A 15,172-nucleotide genomic window follows, 5' to 3' on the forward strand; every position below is an offset into this window, starting at 1 on the left:
GTGTTGAGTGAGCAGGCCTGGACCATAGCCTTGGGGTCCGTGGGGTCTTCCAGGGTGGCCCTGAGTGGGCTGCTGGGCCCCGTCCAAAGTATTAAATTGCTGCTCCTTCTTGTTATATCAGCTTTCTCAAGGCAGCCTCCATGCTGTGAAGCTAAACTCAGACAGACTCTGGGTCTGAGGGTCTTTCTAATTTTCCTGAAAGCTTAGCTCAGTCTGGGCACATTCCTGAGGGTCAGCTCTACCCCCTACTTCATGGATCCTAATCTGTGTCTGGGTTTGGGCATCCTATCTGACAATGTCCTGCTTTTTCTTAATCCCTGTCTACACCAGACCCTCTCTCTGCAGACATCAGGGCAGTTTGTTGTGGGGGAAGTCAAGTGAGGATTTCAGCGTCTGGAGGAATCTCCTGGAGGAGCTTGTCAAAAATGAAGACTCTTGGGCCCAACCGCAGGGATTCTGACTTAGGGGGTTGGGGTGGAGCCCAGGAGTCTGCAAGTTAAACAATAAATACCCTAGGAGATTCTGATACAGGTAGGCGACGGCAAACATTTTGAGAAGTCCCAGGAGGTGGGAAGGAAGGACTGCAGACAGATGGCCTGTTGGGAATCTTCTGGGAATCACCTCTGGGAATCAGTTTCCTTATTTGTAAAGTGGAGAGGATAATGCTTTGGCACTTGGCATATGGTAAGTATTCAGCGATCATTGCAATCTCTGTGACTCCAACCTCCGAGATTAGCCTCCGAGGGGGTGTGCCCTGAGCCGACTCTCTTTCCTGTTTTGTGACAAAGGCTAAGTCGTTTTCTGCAGCCAACACTCTGACCTTAGTTTCTCCGAAGGAAAAACTCGCGGCTGCAAGACCATTCTCCACCCTAAGTTTGATGGCAGAAGCCATTTTGCAGAAGGCTGGGTCAAGGCCGCCTGATGGTGCATTCGCATGTGTGTGTAGCATCACATAGCACAGTGGGGCTCCCTGAGCTTCCCTCTAGGTTTCCCCAGGAAACCATTGGAACCTGGGTTTCCCCAGGAAACATTATTGGAAAACACAGGACCCCAGACCCATTCCAATACATCTGGGTGCTCTCTCCAGGGCTAGGGTGACCAGGGCAGGGATGGGTTTCCTGAGCAATTGCTCATGCCCACCCGCACACCCGTCCCCGCCCCCACCAGGCTCCGCTCCCTCGGTGCCTGGCAGCTGTCTCCCCACCTCACCCCTGCCACCTCTAGAGAAGCCTGGAGGAAATGGGGTAGACACCAGCCGAATTAAGAATCAGGTAGCACAAGACCCAACCCTGCTGCTCCAAGCAGCTGAAGTGACTCTTTGGATTATCTGCGTCAGTGAGGATGGAAACTGAAGCAGCAGGGCCTGGCTTCTGGAATAAATGAGGGCCGCTCTGGGAGCTCTTCCTTCTCAGGGAGAGGAGTAGCTGGGAGGCATCCTGCCCCATCTGATGGCTGAACTGGTGCTTCTTCCTAGAACCTGATGCTCACTATGCTACTCTCCTGCTCAAGAACCTGCTGTGGCTGGACTGTACATCATGCCGGAACTGCTTCAACCTCTACTTATATCAACCCTCACTTTCCCCATTCCACTGGCCCATCCAGACACAACTCCTCACTATGTTGGATCATTCTGGCAGCTACACCTTGGAGTGATCTTTCTTTTGACCTCTGTCATTTTCCAGACAGCCTCCTCCATGAAGCCCTCCCTGACAGCCCCAGCTCACTTGACCTTTCTCTTCTCCTACTGGCCAGCATCAGACACCAACTGTTTCTTGTCATCTAATTGAGCATGGTAGAGGAGGCATCGGAAACAGAAAAACCAAAGCTCATGGCCTTGCTCTGCTCATTCCTGGCTGTGTTATCCTAAGCAAAGTACTTCATCCCTCTGAGCCTGTTTCCCCCCACAAATATGCAGGGGGAATACTCCTTCCTCATGGGACTAAGGTGTGCAAGTGTTTTGCACAGCCTGCCTCACCCAGTCCAATGCTCTCATTTTACAGATGGCTCAGTGAGGGGAACTGTCTCCCCAGATCCACATCCCTAGTGACAGGAGCAGGCTGCTACCCTGGGGTGGGGTTGCACTTTCCCTAGCATCATGTGGTACCCTGTCTTTTGAATGCATTTACGTTATCTTCCCCAGCAACAGTCTTCCAGCCTTCGGCACCATCTTCAAACAACAGGGGCCCTGGAGCGAGCCAGGTGTGGCCCAGGGCCCAGCCCTGGGGTGGGTGGTGGTCTGGGTCCTGGGTCCTTCCTGTGCTTCAGCCAGGCAGGAGGATTAACTGGGCAGGGTGGAAGCTCCCAGCCTTCTGGAGATGAGCCCCTGATGGGAGAGGAGTGTGAGGCTAGCGACTGCTCACAAGGTGGTGGCAGAGAAGCCCCTAGATGGTGGCAGGGTGGGGACCAACTAGAAATGCTGGGGGAAGTTCAGCTGATGCTATCTGAGTAACAGGTACTGCTGGTTAGTAAACAGCCACAGCCCTGAGTCCCTTAAGTGTCTCCCACTGCCCCGCCACCCAGGTCCCTGCTCTGAGGCCTCTGGTCCAGCACTCAGGCCATCATCTGTTCTGATTGGTCTGCCCGAGTCTTCCCAGTTGATATTGTGAAATCATCCCCCAGGGAGAGGACTGCTGAGCACCAACAATGACCCATTCTGGGGGCTTCGTAGCAGTAGGGGTGGGGGTGGGTAGCATGGCTCTCTCCTACCCAGCCTGGCCCTGCACGGCTCTGCTAGCCGTACCCTCCCAGAGCAGCTGGTCCCCATTTCCACGGTGCCCTGGCCTGTGTTTACAAGGCAGCTTTCTTTCCTGCAGTACCAACTGTGTGCAGAGCAGCCGGAAACTCCCCTAACACTGCTGGGCAGGCAGGGGCTGGCACTTGGGGAGGTTGAGCCAGGAAAGGATTAGTAACCAGGCAGCGGGTGGCTCAGAGCTGTGTGCCTGGGCGAGCGGGTGGTGTTAAGTGGAAGGCGTTTGGCAGCATGGCCCTGCCACTCCCCACTGAGCAGCAAGCAAGAGGTTGGGGTGGGGCGACTGCCCCAGTAGCGGGTGGGGTGGGTGGGTGGGGGTGGAAGAGATGTGAGCAGCGTCTGTACCCCTGGGACAGTCACAGTGACATCTGTTTGTTACCCTGAAGTGGAGACACAGAGGTCTGGTAGCACCTGTGCTCTGGGAAGCAGGCGTGCAGGGTGCCTGGCCACTGAGGACCTCGGCCCTGGTGGGCGGAGGTGCAGACATGCTGGCTAGTGGTCACCAGCCCAGCGGCTTAGGACAGGAAGCCATCTGACGGGAAGCACCGACTGCCAGCCCCATGTGGGGCCCCAGAGCAGTTGGGGGGTGGGCTGGGGAGACAGAACTAATCTAAAGAGCATCAGGGCAGCTCCCTCCAGAAGGTGACCTTGTTTGCCGAGACAGCTGCCACCCGCGCGGGGCACCTTTGGGGCACAAAGTGAAGGCCAGTGGGCCACTGCCGGCCAGTTTGTGGGAATCCTGCCAATGCTATCCCTGTGGCTCGTCCTGCTGTCCCCATGGGGGGCCCACTCCTCTAATCCCTTCCTTCCCTTTGCAGCTCAGGCTCCCGGAACAGGTGAGTGACAGACGATGGGCTGGGCTGTGCTGGATGCTCACTCTGACCGTGGCGCTTCTAGCTGGCTGCCTATGGCCTAAATCTTTCTCACTGGCCATGTCCTCGGATCTGGGAAAGATCCTGAGAGGTAGTCTCCCTGGCTCCCCTTTCTCAGCCAGACCTGATATCCATGGCACATCATCTCCCTGCCTCCTCCTGCCACGTGGAGAATTCTGATTTCAATGTGAGCAGGAGCTCATTTGCACACAGAAAACCAGAGTTGGCCTGGATAAGGTGATCATACCCATGGCTCTGCCTGGGGGTCCATGAGCACTCTAAGACCCTCACATTCCCACTGTCGCAGTTCACCTGACACCCAGACCCTCTTCCAAGTACACCCTCGTCAATTCTTTGCTCCTTATGTACCTGCAGGGGCTCACCCTGATACCCAGGGCATCAAAGAGTTCTGAGCCACTTCCAACTCACTTCCTTTGTTGCCTGTGCTTTTGACGAGCCAGGGCCAGAAAGGCCACGTGGAGCTGTCGTTCTCCATATGTTTTCTCTGCCCTGGGCTTTCTGGAAGCCTGAGGGAGGAAGGGATTAGAAGAGCAACCTGGGTCACATGTCTCCCAAGGGTGCCAGGGTCTCCCTCAGAACTTACAGAGAACAGGGGTCATGTTATAACTAAAGTGTTTATTTCCATTCAATGCACTAACTGATTGCTCTGCTCGGGTGTCTGCGCTGGCTCACAGGAGGGAGTCTGTGGCCAGATCCCTGGCTGAGGGCTTCCCCATGGCCAAGACCTTTAGGCCCAGCAAAGGTCTGGTGGGGGGAAGGAGGTGGGAGAGAAATCACACACTTTCTCTCCAGGGAAGGGAAGGAGCATGCTTGCCCGCGTCTCTGAGCGCACCCTCTGGAGGGCAGAGTATCACAGTGAATGATCCGGGTCCTGGCCTCTGATGCAGCCTGGTTTAGGCTCCCAGAGGCAAAACTGGGTTTTGGCCGTCTGAGGGCACTCAGGAGCCTCAAAGGGGCCTATTTGCCTGGGAAGTACTAGATCGATTGAGGCAGGAGAGTGGGAAGTGGGCAAGGACTTCCAGTCCTGCAGCCTCAGAGCCCACTTCCTCCTCAATCTGTCACTTGCATCAACAGTCCTGGAGTGGAAGGCTCCTCCACCTTGGCGCCTCCCCCTCCACACCCAAATCTCACTCCAGTCTCTGAATGGCCCAGATGGCCCCGTGGCAGTTGGCTTTGGTGAGGCCTGGTGGCAGGTAGGAGGAGGGAAGAGTGTCAATGAAAACGGTATAAAAAATCCAGAAATGTGCATATAAAATCTTGCCCTTGGTGTATTGCCTAAGTCAGTAAGCAGAAAGCACCTTCTTCCTGGAGAAGGATCAAGTTCTCAAAAGGTAGGAAATGTCAAAGTGTCACTTCATTGTCATTAAAAAAAAAAAAAAAAAAAAACAACCCAACAAACAAATCCCCTAAACCAAAACCACCCTGACCAAAATACCCCCGAGTCCACAAATTGCTGTAAACAAACCCAGATGCAGGATCAACCCTTCTCAGCGGCAGTTGGAGCTGACGGCAGTCACTGCAGTATCAGTCCTTGAGGCGGGGGCTGGCGGGAGTGGGCACCAGGCGGGTCGGGCCGCCGGGCTGTGCACGTGATAGTACCTGGAGCTGCAGAGCCGGGGGCGGCCATCCTCAGGAAGGCTGACCTTTCTGGCGTCCCCGCGTTCTCCCTGACCCAGAAGGACAAAAGCCCCTTTTCAGCCCCATGAGCCGACAGGAGAAACAGTGTCTTTCATTGGAGTTTCTAAAATATTCGCCAAAGACAGAAAAATTCTTCTGTTTGCCCAGTGGTGGCGGGAATAGATTTTCCCAGAGGGGTTCCTGGGGTGGCTGCCTGTCCATCTGTCCTGTCCTCCAGGCACTTGGTTGTTGACTGAGGCCTAGAGGAGCAGCAGGGACAGGAGCCAAGGGCGGCCCCCGTCTCTCCCCTTCACATTTGTTTTTCTGAAAGTGTTTCTTGGCTCTGGCCAGGTCACCTTCCCAGAGGGAGTTGGAGAGAAACTGCTTTTGGTGTCCGATTGGACACATCGCATGAATCTCCCAAGCCCTTTTTTATCCCCCCGCAAGAACAGTCATTGCTTTCCTTATGAGAATCCTCTTTAAAAAATATTCCTTGTATTTCCCGCCCCCTCCCAGGATCTGTTTTCTTTTTTCCCATTCCCTTTTTATTTCCGTCGCTTGAGTTGCATGTTTTCTTGGTGATGTCTCGTGGCTGGTGCCGCTTGGTTCTTCCCGTGGCCCGTGGCCTCCTGGCGGGTGGCTGGCCCTGCAGTGGATGAAGCACCAGGAGGGCCGGCGCACGTGGGGCAGAAGGGGCGGGGCTTGGAGGAAGAGGTGAGCCGAGGCAGGTGAATGTCAAACCTCCACAGACTGAATCTGGTTCATCTGCGCCCGCATCACCTGGATACTGTTCAGGATTTTTTTCTGGTGGCCAGCCAAAGTGACCCCAACCCGGAGAATGTCCCTTTGGGAGAGAAGCACGTGTGTCAGGGAAATGTGCAGGTGAAGGAGCCCTGTGCCTGGTAGAGAGCTGCCTGGGCTTCCCCGGGAGGAAGATGGCAAAGCAAGGAGTCCTGGGGAGTGTGGAGTGTGGAGTGGGCAAGCAGCCACAGCTGGAGGGAGTGACTATGGTGTGAGGTGGAAGAGCAGTTGAGTAGGAATCAGGGTTCCTAGGGGGCCTTCTCTCCCCTGCTATGGGGAAGGGGAAGCCAGCTTACATTTTCTTTCTTTTTCTTTTTTGAGACAGAGTCTCACTCTGTCGCCTAGGCTGCAGTGCAGTGGCATGATCTCAGCTCACTGCAACCCCCACCTCCCCGGTTCAAGCCATTTCCCTGCTTCAGCCTCCTGAGTAGCTGGCATTACAGGCACATGCCACCACGCCCGGCTAATTTTTTGCATTTTAGTAGAGATGGGGTTTCACCATGTTGGTCAGGCTGGTCTTGAACTCCTGACCTTGTGATCTGCCCGCCTCGGACTCCCAAAGTGCTAGGATTACAGGTGTGAGCAACTGTGCCCGGCTGCCAGCTTGCATTTTATAAGCACCCACTTCCTTTATATCTCCCTCAACCTTCCTACCAACCTGAGTTTGTAGGTGAGAAAACGGAGGCTAAGGGAGGTGCTATGATTTGACCAAGGTCACAGAGCTTGTAGGTGGCAGGCAGACCTGGGTATCAGTCCACAGGTGACTCCGAAGTTGGCCATCTTGCCCCTTGGTCCCTGCTTCCCTATTGGGACATGATCTATTTCTCACCCTCCAGATCACCCCACTTGGCTGGTGGGGCCAGGGGAGGGGGGGGTGCTAAGGTGATGAGCAGAGGTGGCTGGGCACTTACTCCATCATCATCTGAGACACGACATCAAAGGAGGTGAAGCCAGCATTGGCGAAGCTCTCCTTGTACTGCCCCATCTTGATGGCCTCCAGCCACTCGTCCACCGTGTTAAAGCTGGTGTAGTCGGGGATCGTGCGGTCCAGCAGCGGCAGGTTGATGCTGGGGTTGGGGGTGGGTGACAGAGATGGTCAGGGCACCTGTTTGCAGGGAGCGTGCAGGGATACGCCTGTAGGCTGCGTATGCATGAATGTGCACGTGTGCATCCATTTACGTGAACGTGAACACAGGCGAAGGGGTATGTACGTGAGTATTTCTGCATGAGTGTGGGCATGGGTTTGAACCTGTGGAAACATGCATGCATATATATGTGAGCATGTGAGAGCAAGTGTGTGTGCAGAACTCAAAGCTGGGGCCAACTGGGAAGTCTAGGGAAGGCACTGCAGGGATGGCCGAGAGGCTGGACCTCGGGAGTGAGGAGGGGAAGATGCAGCTCCATGCTTATTTTCAGCAGGAGGGATTTCAGCTAGACTAACTATGCTGGTTATTCAGTTTCCTCTCCCAGTGCCATTCTCCATCCTTCCCCACTCTGGTTTGTGCTATCGAAAGCTCACCTTCTGGACTGTCCAGAGACTGTATTTCCAAAGCCCAGCTAAGGCTGGTGGCGCTAATGGGAATGACTTCTTGGCTGGCAAGGAGTGAAATGGCTCTCATGAGGTTTAAAGCTCAGAGGGATTTGATCTGGAGAGTTAGGGGTGGCTGACATAGGGTCATGGTGAGGAGAGACAGGCAGAGGGAAGCATGATGGTCTCCTGCTCATAAGAACGTGCTCTCTGGCTACAGCCAGCCCTAGATCCTAAGGATACCTGGCCAGATGCCCCTCTGAAACCCTGTGGGGTTGTGGGTCTTGAGAAGTAAGTGTGTGCAGGCGCAGCAGTGTGACCTGTGAAGCACACAGCGACCTGTGACCTGTGTGCAGCAGCCACCCAAGGAAGGCAGAGGAGAGCTGCTGCCCCACAGAGCCTGCCCTGGGAGGTTTGAGCCTTGAGGAGAAGCGAGGCACCAGGTCCCCGAGTGAACACCCCTCAGGCTGAGCCTGTCTCTCGGGCATGGGGACACTGACTCAGTGTAGGGGCACAGATGGGTGTATGGTGAGTACAAACTTCTGAATGGGTGTGTGTGTGTGCAGGTGCCTATGGATGTGTGTAGGTGTGAGAGCCTGAGACTGTCTGTGAATAGGCATGAGTGTTTGTGCCTAATTGTGTGTTCATCTGCGCATGTAGGACTGGACCTGTGTGAACATGTGTGTGATGAAGATATAAATGGAAGTTAGAGGGTCCAGGTTTGAGTGTGAGGGTAGCTAGGAAGGAAACTTAGTGACAGGCATATCTATTCACCAACTAAAATTCTGGATCCTTTGGTAATTTTTTTTTTTTTTTTTAGATGGAGTTTCGCTCTTGCTGCTCAGGCTGGAGTGCAACGGCACGATCTCAGCTCACGGCAACCCCTGCCTCGGTTCAAGCAATTCTCCTGCCTGCAAGCCTCCTGATAGCTGGGAACAGGGGCGCGCCACCGGGGCCGACTAATTTTTTTTTTTTTTTTTTGAGATGAGTCTTGCTCTGTCACCCAGGCTGGAGTGCAGTATGGCGCAATCCCGGCTCACTGCAAGCTCCGCCTCCTGGGTCACCCATTTCGACTACAGGTGCGTGCCACCACGACTGGCTAATTTTTTTGTATTTTTAGTAGAGATGAGGTTTCACAGTGTTAGCCAGGATGGTCTCGATCTCCTGACCTCGTGATCCACCTGCCTCGGCCTCCCAAAGTACTGGGATTACAGGCGTGAGCCACCGTGCTAGGCCAATTTTTGTATTTTTTAGTAGAGAAGGGGTTTCACCATGTTGGCCAGGCTGGTCTCAAACTTCTGTCCTCAGGTGATCCGCCTACTTCAGCCTCCCAAAGTGCTGGGATTGCAGGCGTAAGCCACCTCGCCCGGCCTTCCTTTGGTAATTTTTCTTCCTGGTGTCTCTGACCATGCTTTAAAAGATGCCTCCTCTGCCACCCACAGGGTATGTGTCCTTTTCTTCCTCTGGGCAGTCTGTGTCCTCTGCTCTCCTGCACCCCTAAGGCAGGGCAGGTACCCAACAAACACTAGTCCTATTCTTTCCCATCCCAAGCTGCAGTAAGGAAGAGCATCTGCCTGAAGTGGCGGCAGAAGCGATGGGAGAGGGGAAGAAGGGCAGAGCCTGGCTGGGGCAGGGCCAGGACGGGGTCTTACCCAGAGGAGAGGGGTGCCATGGCTTTGAGGCTGTTGGGATTGCGGATCATCTTGTCTAGCGTGTTGACAATTTGGCCGAACTTGGGCCGGTGGTTGCGGTCCTTCTGCCAACAGTCCAGCATGAGTTGGTGTAGGGCGCTTGGGCAGTCCATGGGCGGCGGCAGCCGATAGTCCTGCTCAATGGCATTGATTACCTGGGACAATGCAGGAGTGGAGAGGGGTTGGGTGGATGGGCTGAGGGCATCTACCCTCTGCCAGGCCCATCTTGCCCCCAGTACATTGCATGTCTGACCTACTTAGTTGCTGTGGCAACCAACCACTTTCACCTCCTGGAGGCAGCCCCAGGGATGGGATGACCTGGGTTTCTACCATCTAGACCCTTAATCTGACATGGCAGCTGGGTTCCTGCCCCACCCTCTGCCAATCTTGGGAAATCCAGAGCCCCGAGATAGCTTCTCCCCAGGGTCCACCAAGATGACCCTCCTGTGCCTGGTTCCACCAGCTCCTCCCTCTTTCCCATCTATGAGCCCCCTCTTGGCTTGGATGGCCCCAAGGCCTCCCCTCTCTGCCTCCTTGCTTGACCCCATGTGGCCACATGCTTGATTTTAGTGCCATTTACAGCTCTAGGTATGAGATACCTTCCCCTCATCAGGCCCACACCATGGCCTCAAGCCTGGCTGGGGCCCCCTCCCACCATCTCCACCTGCTTCTCTGTCAAGGAAATGTGCCCAAACACCCCTCTCAGCCTGTCCTGCCACCACAGCCAGATTCACCTTCCACAGCTCGACTGTGGGTCACCCTCCTCATGTAAGAAGTTTCTTCGAGTCCTTCCTGTCTGCATTTTTGCTAATGGAAACCCTCTGGTTTGGGTTCAACCCCGCGTTGGCCCACCTCAGCCTTTGCACATGCCATTCTTTCCCACTGGAAGCTCTCAAGTCTCCACGTCCTGCGACCGTTTGAACCCCACTTATCCTGCGATCACCTCCTGTCTGATCTTGCCCATGCTGCCGGTGTCTCAGTGCCTCCAGGGCTACTCCGATTTAGCACCTGATCTTAAAAGCTCCTGATCACAACATCTGGTTCCCTGAATAAAGGTGGTAAACACCTGAAGGGCAGATGTGGTCTCATTTGGGGCTGGCCACAGGTGCATGCATCCTGAAGATGCACTGATGTGTGGATGAGTGGCCTTTCCTACTCCCTACCCCCTGGAGAGTCCAGGGTCCTGTGCAGACATTCGAATCAGCCACCATTGGGCTGGCAGCTGCCCTGGGAGCCAGGCCCATGATCTCAGAAGCCTATGTCCCACACTCTGGAAGACTGGCACAAGGCCAGGAGCCCCGATCTTCCCTCTCCCATCTGGTGTACCGGAGAGGTCTTGCCCATCCCCTTGGAGACTTACGTCCTGGTTGGTCATGTCCCAGTAGGGCCGCTCCCCATAGGACATCACCTCCCACATGACGATGCCATAGCTCCACACATCACTGGCCGAGGTGAACTTCCGGTACTGGATGGCTTCTGGGGCTGTCCAGCGGATGGGGATCTTTCCGCCCTGGGAGACAGAATGAGGAGGGTTCATGGGTGGGAGGCTGGCCTGTCTGACCTCTTCTCTTAATCCTCCCACTCTGTGCCCTGTGATACCCCAATCTCATGAGGCACCTCATTGTGCCCCAAACTCACCATGCAGCTTCAGACCACTGGGCATTTGCACCTGCTGCACCCTCTGCATGAAGTGCCTTTTACCACTCTGCCATCTGGAAACCTCCTTCTCATCCTCCAGTCCCTCCAAAAGCTTTTCTGAGCTCCCAAAGAATTGTCAGCTGCCCTCAATCCCACAGCTGTGACTTATGCCTCCCCATCAAGGAGGCACGTCTCACACAGCACAGTACTGAAGTGACTTGCCTACTTGCACCCGTCTCTGGGCTCTTTGTCCTTCTAGTTTAAAACCTTCAACAACCCCTGCTGCTTTCAGGAGAAAGGACTGAACCTGGGCATTCCAGGAGCTCCAAGGTCCAGCTCTGTCTACCTCTCCAGCACTACTGCTCACTACCACTGCCCCTACAGCCTGTATTCCAGTCACAGGACTTTGCCATGAGAACATGGTAGCTGACAAACATTTCTGGGCCCTTCTGCTCTCAGCTCAGATATCAACCTCTCTAGCAAGACTTCCTCTGCCTCCAAGGCTGACTGTCCTGGCTTACAGCCCTGTTACTCCACATGGCTCTGCACATTTGTTCCCCATCAGTGTGGCAGTTGCAAGAGGGCAGGAGTTGTGGTTCCTGTCTCCCTGTCTCCAGGGCCCAGGACAGTGCTTGGCCCAATTGGGCGTCAGTGAAATTGTCTTGCAGGGAGAGAGACGGACACTCAGGCCCTCTTCTCTGGCTCTGGGACTCCGGTGTTCCCTGCCTCCATCTTACCAGGGCGCTGGTGTAGGTGGGGTCTGAGGTATCGTCCTCCAGAAAGCGTGAGAGCCCAAAGTCCGACACCTTGCAGACCAGGTTGCTGTTAACAAGGATGTTGCGGGCAGCCAGGTCACGGTGCACATAGTTCATGTCTGCCAGGTACTTCATGCCGGCTGCGATGCCCCGAAGCATGCCCACCAGCTGGATGACTGTGAACTGCCCATCGTTTTGCTGTGGGAGAAGTGGAGAAAACACAGAGTGAACAGAACAGGCATCAGGGCTCTGTATCATCCTCACAATGGGAAACCAGAGCAGGCCCTGCCAGCCTGGCTCTAGGCTCCTTGGGGAAGGACTCAGATGCTTCGGGAGCCCGGAGAGGCCCATCAGAGGCCAACTTCAGGGTGGTGGTGAGAACACAGGCTTTGAAGCAGGCACACTTGGTTTGACTCTGGCTTTGTTCCTTCTTGGCTGTGCAACCTTGGACATGTAACCTAACATCTCTGAGTCTCAGTTTCCTCTTCTGTGTGTTAAATGGGCCTAAATCACACCCATCTCCCAGGGCTATTCTGGCTTAAACAAGAAGGTACATGGAAGGTGCCTGGCACATGTTAGGTGCTTCACAAATATTTACTGAATAGCAGCTGATCCAATGGCCTGCTTCTTATGCCCAGTCTGGTGCTTTGTCTGGTTGGTTGACTGTGGTCTCCTGGGAGACCTTGACATTTTCCTCTGTTGGCCTTGAACTCCTCCCACCAGCCTATAGAGCTTTGGAGAACTCCAAAATCCGGTGAAAACCCTGGACGAGAGGTCAAGACACCTGATTCCAGTCCAGGCCTCATCTTGACCGTCTGGGTGACTCTAGGCAAATCCAACCTCTCTTTGAGCCCGTTTTCTCCAGTGCACAATGAGAAGGCTGGCTAAGAGCAGGAATGGAAACAGATTTGAGATGTGTGCCAACTCTGATCAACTGATTGTGGCTTCCTGGGGAACCATACTGAGAAGAATTCTGGGGCTGCTTCTGGGCTTAGTGGAGGAGAGTGCTGGGATTGATTAGCAGTGCCTGCCACGGGTAAGGGAATGGAAAGTGACAGCCTACAAGCCATTCCTGACCTAGAGCTTTTCCAAGACCGTTTCAGGCTCTGAGAGTCTGAAGCCGTGTCCATCATTCCTTTTCCTGCCCCACTCATGGGCCCCTGGCCCTCTTGGCTTCCCCTACCCGGAGAAAGGAGTCCAGGGAGCCATTCTCCATGAACTCGGTGATGATCATCACAGGTGTGCTCTTGGTCACGACACCCTCCAGGTGGATGACGTTGGGATGGTCGAACTGGCCCATGATGGAGGCTTCGCTCAGGAAGTCCCGGCGCTGCTTCTCCGTGTAGCCCGACTTGAGCGTCTTGATGGCCACAAAGATCTCTCTCTTGCCTGGCAGCTTCAGGTGGCCACTGCAGACCTCTCCAAACTCCCCTGAGACAGAAACACCAAGACAGGCAGGATGTTACTTGCCAGGTGGAAGGGCCACCTCCCTGTTCCCTGTCACATCCACTCACAGGGCCTGCATGTACATTTTCTTCTCAATGGCCCACTCATCCTTGCAGACACCAAACCCCTTCAAGAATGTCAGGGGTCCAGAAAAGTCCCAGCCACCTCCCAGCCCTGTGCCTCAGTTTCCTCTTTTGTCAGTGAGGTGATTTTACTGGATGACCTTTGAGGGCCCTTCTTTCATGTTCATTCTGAACCTTCAGGCCTTGGGGGGGTCCTTTGAGGCCCCTGTCTCACATCCTACCTTCTGCCCCAAGAGTACACATTAGGGTGGTCTCGCCACCCATGGTTAAGGCCATAGTACATGTGAAGGTACCAGTCACCTACCTGCTCCGATCACCTGCTCAATTTTGACACAGGAGATGTCAATTTCCTTGGCAAATTCCCGCACTGCCTCGTTGGGGTCCTCGTAGGTGAACGGGTCAATGTAGATCTTCATGCCTGGGGTCACTGGGGGACAAGACCAGGCTCTGTCATATGGACTGACTCAAGATGCACACAAAAGGAAAAGCGGGAGCCAGTCCCTCCGTGGAGGGAAATCCACTCCCATGTGGCCCCCATAAGAACTGGGCAACTCCTTGCAGGGCACTTGACCCCTCTGGGTCTTACTGAGCAGATGGGCGTGAACTGAGTAGGAGGTGAGGGGAACAGAGACCAGCAGGGGTGGCAGATAGGTCTTAGCTCTTGTTCCAACTCTCATTGATCAGCAGTGGTTTTCTGGAGCAGCGAGGCTGGCAGAACTGATAAGCAATGTCTGTTACGGGCGTGGGCACAGAAGGATAAATGGAAAGATAGGTGATAGAGAATCAAGGGGTGCAAAGTAAAGGAAGAGGGGGGCAAAAAGGAAGGGAGCAAATTGGAACTAAAATACAGAAAGATCAGGCAATAGGCCATGTTGTCCATGGAGTTCTGCTACGGAGAGCTCCTCCTTGTCTCTCCAGGCCTAACTCCAGGCCTAATTCAAGCCTCCTCTTCCCCCAGGGTCCCTTTCTAGCTGCCCAGCCCTCCCAAATGGGCCCCCAGAACCTGGGGCTGCTCCACTCACCAGGGACTGAGTATCCACAGCTGCTGGGCCACCTCCCAGGTCCCCCACTAGCCAAGTCTTAACCCCTTCTGGATCCCTGATTTTCTGGTAATCAGCATGAGGCTAGACATGGGGCATTTGATTCCTGATCTGATGCATATTTTAATTTTATTATTTTTGTTATTATTTGCTCTCCCTCTCTTCTGTCCCACACTTATTTTTTTATGCACTAAGAGAAGAAGGTAACCTGGATGTCAAAGACCCAATTCTGAACAGCCAGCACTGAGTCAGCAAGATGCTTTGAAAGAAGGGAAAGATGACCCATCCATCTTCCCCCTCCCAGACAGACAGCTGGTCTTCCAACACCCAGACCTCCCGGTCCAGAGCCCAAACTCTCCTCTGGCTTCCCCAGCATCCTGCTCACATTCTCCTGCCGCTCCAGGAGCTGCAACTTTGGAGGTAGGAGCTCTAGGAGTTGGGAGTTGAAATTCTTGGGTCACTATAAGGTTTGGCTGGTTGGTGTGTGAGGCCATCAACCCTGCTCAGCTGTGTGACCTTGGACATATGAGTTGACACTCTTAGCCTCTATTTTAGGCATTCCAGGAATCTAGGCGTTAGAGTGTGTAACACAGGGGTTGGCGAATTGGCTTACAGCCTATTTTGTAAATAAAGTTTTATTGGAACACAATCATACTCATTCCTTTGCCTATGGCTGTTATTAAGCTATGACAGCAGAGTTGGGTAGTTACAAGGGAGACCCATAAGGTCTAAAATATTTACTATCTGTCCCCTTACGAAAAATTTGCCAACCGCTGCTATAACACGTGCGCTTTATTTGGGATTATTTGTGTGGGTATTTGTTTAGCTCTTGAGGTCAGGGTTTCTTAATTTGGGTCTGTGAGCTACTTAGTAGTCCTAAGTATGGGCAGTAGGAGGTCTGGTAACCTCCTGAGATGGGATTCATTTATTA

At 54.1% G+C, this 15,172-nt stretch overlaps 1 protein-coding gene across 3 annotated transcripts in view; it reads right to left on the reverse strand.

Annotated features, from left to right (window-relative positions):
• Positions 1–4,237: 4,237 nt before the first annotated feature.
• The window catches only part of EPHB2 (EPH receptor B2), a 135,071-nt gene continuing 124,136 nt past the window's right edge, over positions 4,238–15,172 (reverse strand). Inside the window, exons 9-16 of one of the 3 annotated variants that reach the window (XM_017886555.1) lie at positions 13,506–13,628; positions 12,856–13,103; positions 11,655–11,870; positions 10,640–10,789; positions 9,241–9,434; positions 6,972–7,127; positions 6,001–6,103; positions 4,238–5,905 (exon numbers count right to left, since the gene is read on the reverse strand). In XM_017886555.1, coding sequence (XP_017742044.1) covers positions 5,612–5,905; positions 6,001–6,103; positions 6,972–7,127; positions 9,241–9,434; positions 10,640–10,789; positions 11,655–11,870; positions 12,856–13,103; positions 13,506–13,628 — 1,484 coding nt within the window. In that variant the 3' untranslated portion in view covers positions 4,238–5,611. Of the gene's footprint in view, positions 6,104–6,971; positions 7,128–9,240; positions 9,435–10,639; positions 10,790–11,654; positions 11,871–12,855; positions 13,104–13,505; positions 13,629–15,172 lie in introns of all 3 variants that reach the window. The other 2 variants (XM_017886553.1, XM_017886554.1) reach the window with 2 other exon arrangements.

This window comes from Rhinopithecus bieti, unplaced genomic scaffold, assembly GCF_001698545.2.
Source record: "Rhinopithecus bieti isolate Rb0 unplaced genomic scaffold, ASM169854v2 scaffold_14826, whole genome shotgun sequence".
In the NCBI taxonomy this organism is placed as follows: domain Eukaryota; kingdom Metazoa; phylum Chordata; class Mammalia; order Primates; family Cercopithecidae; genus Rhinopithecus; species Rhinopithecus bieti.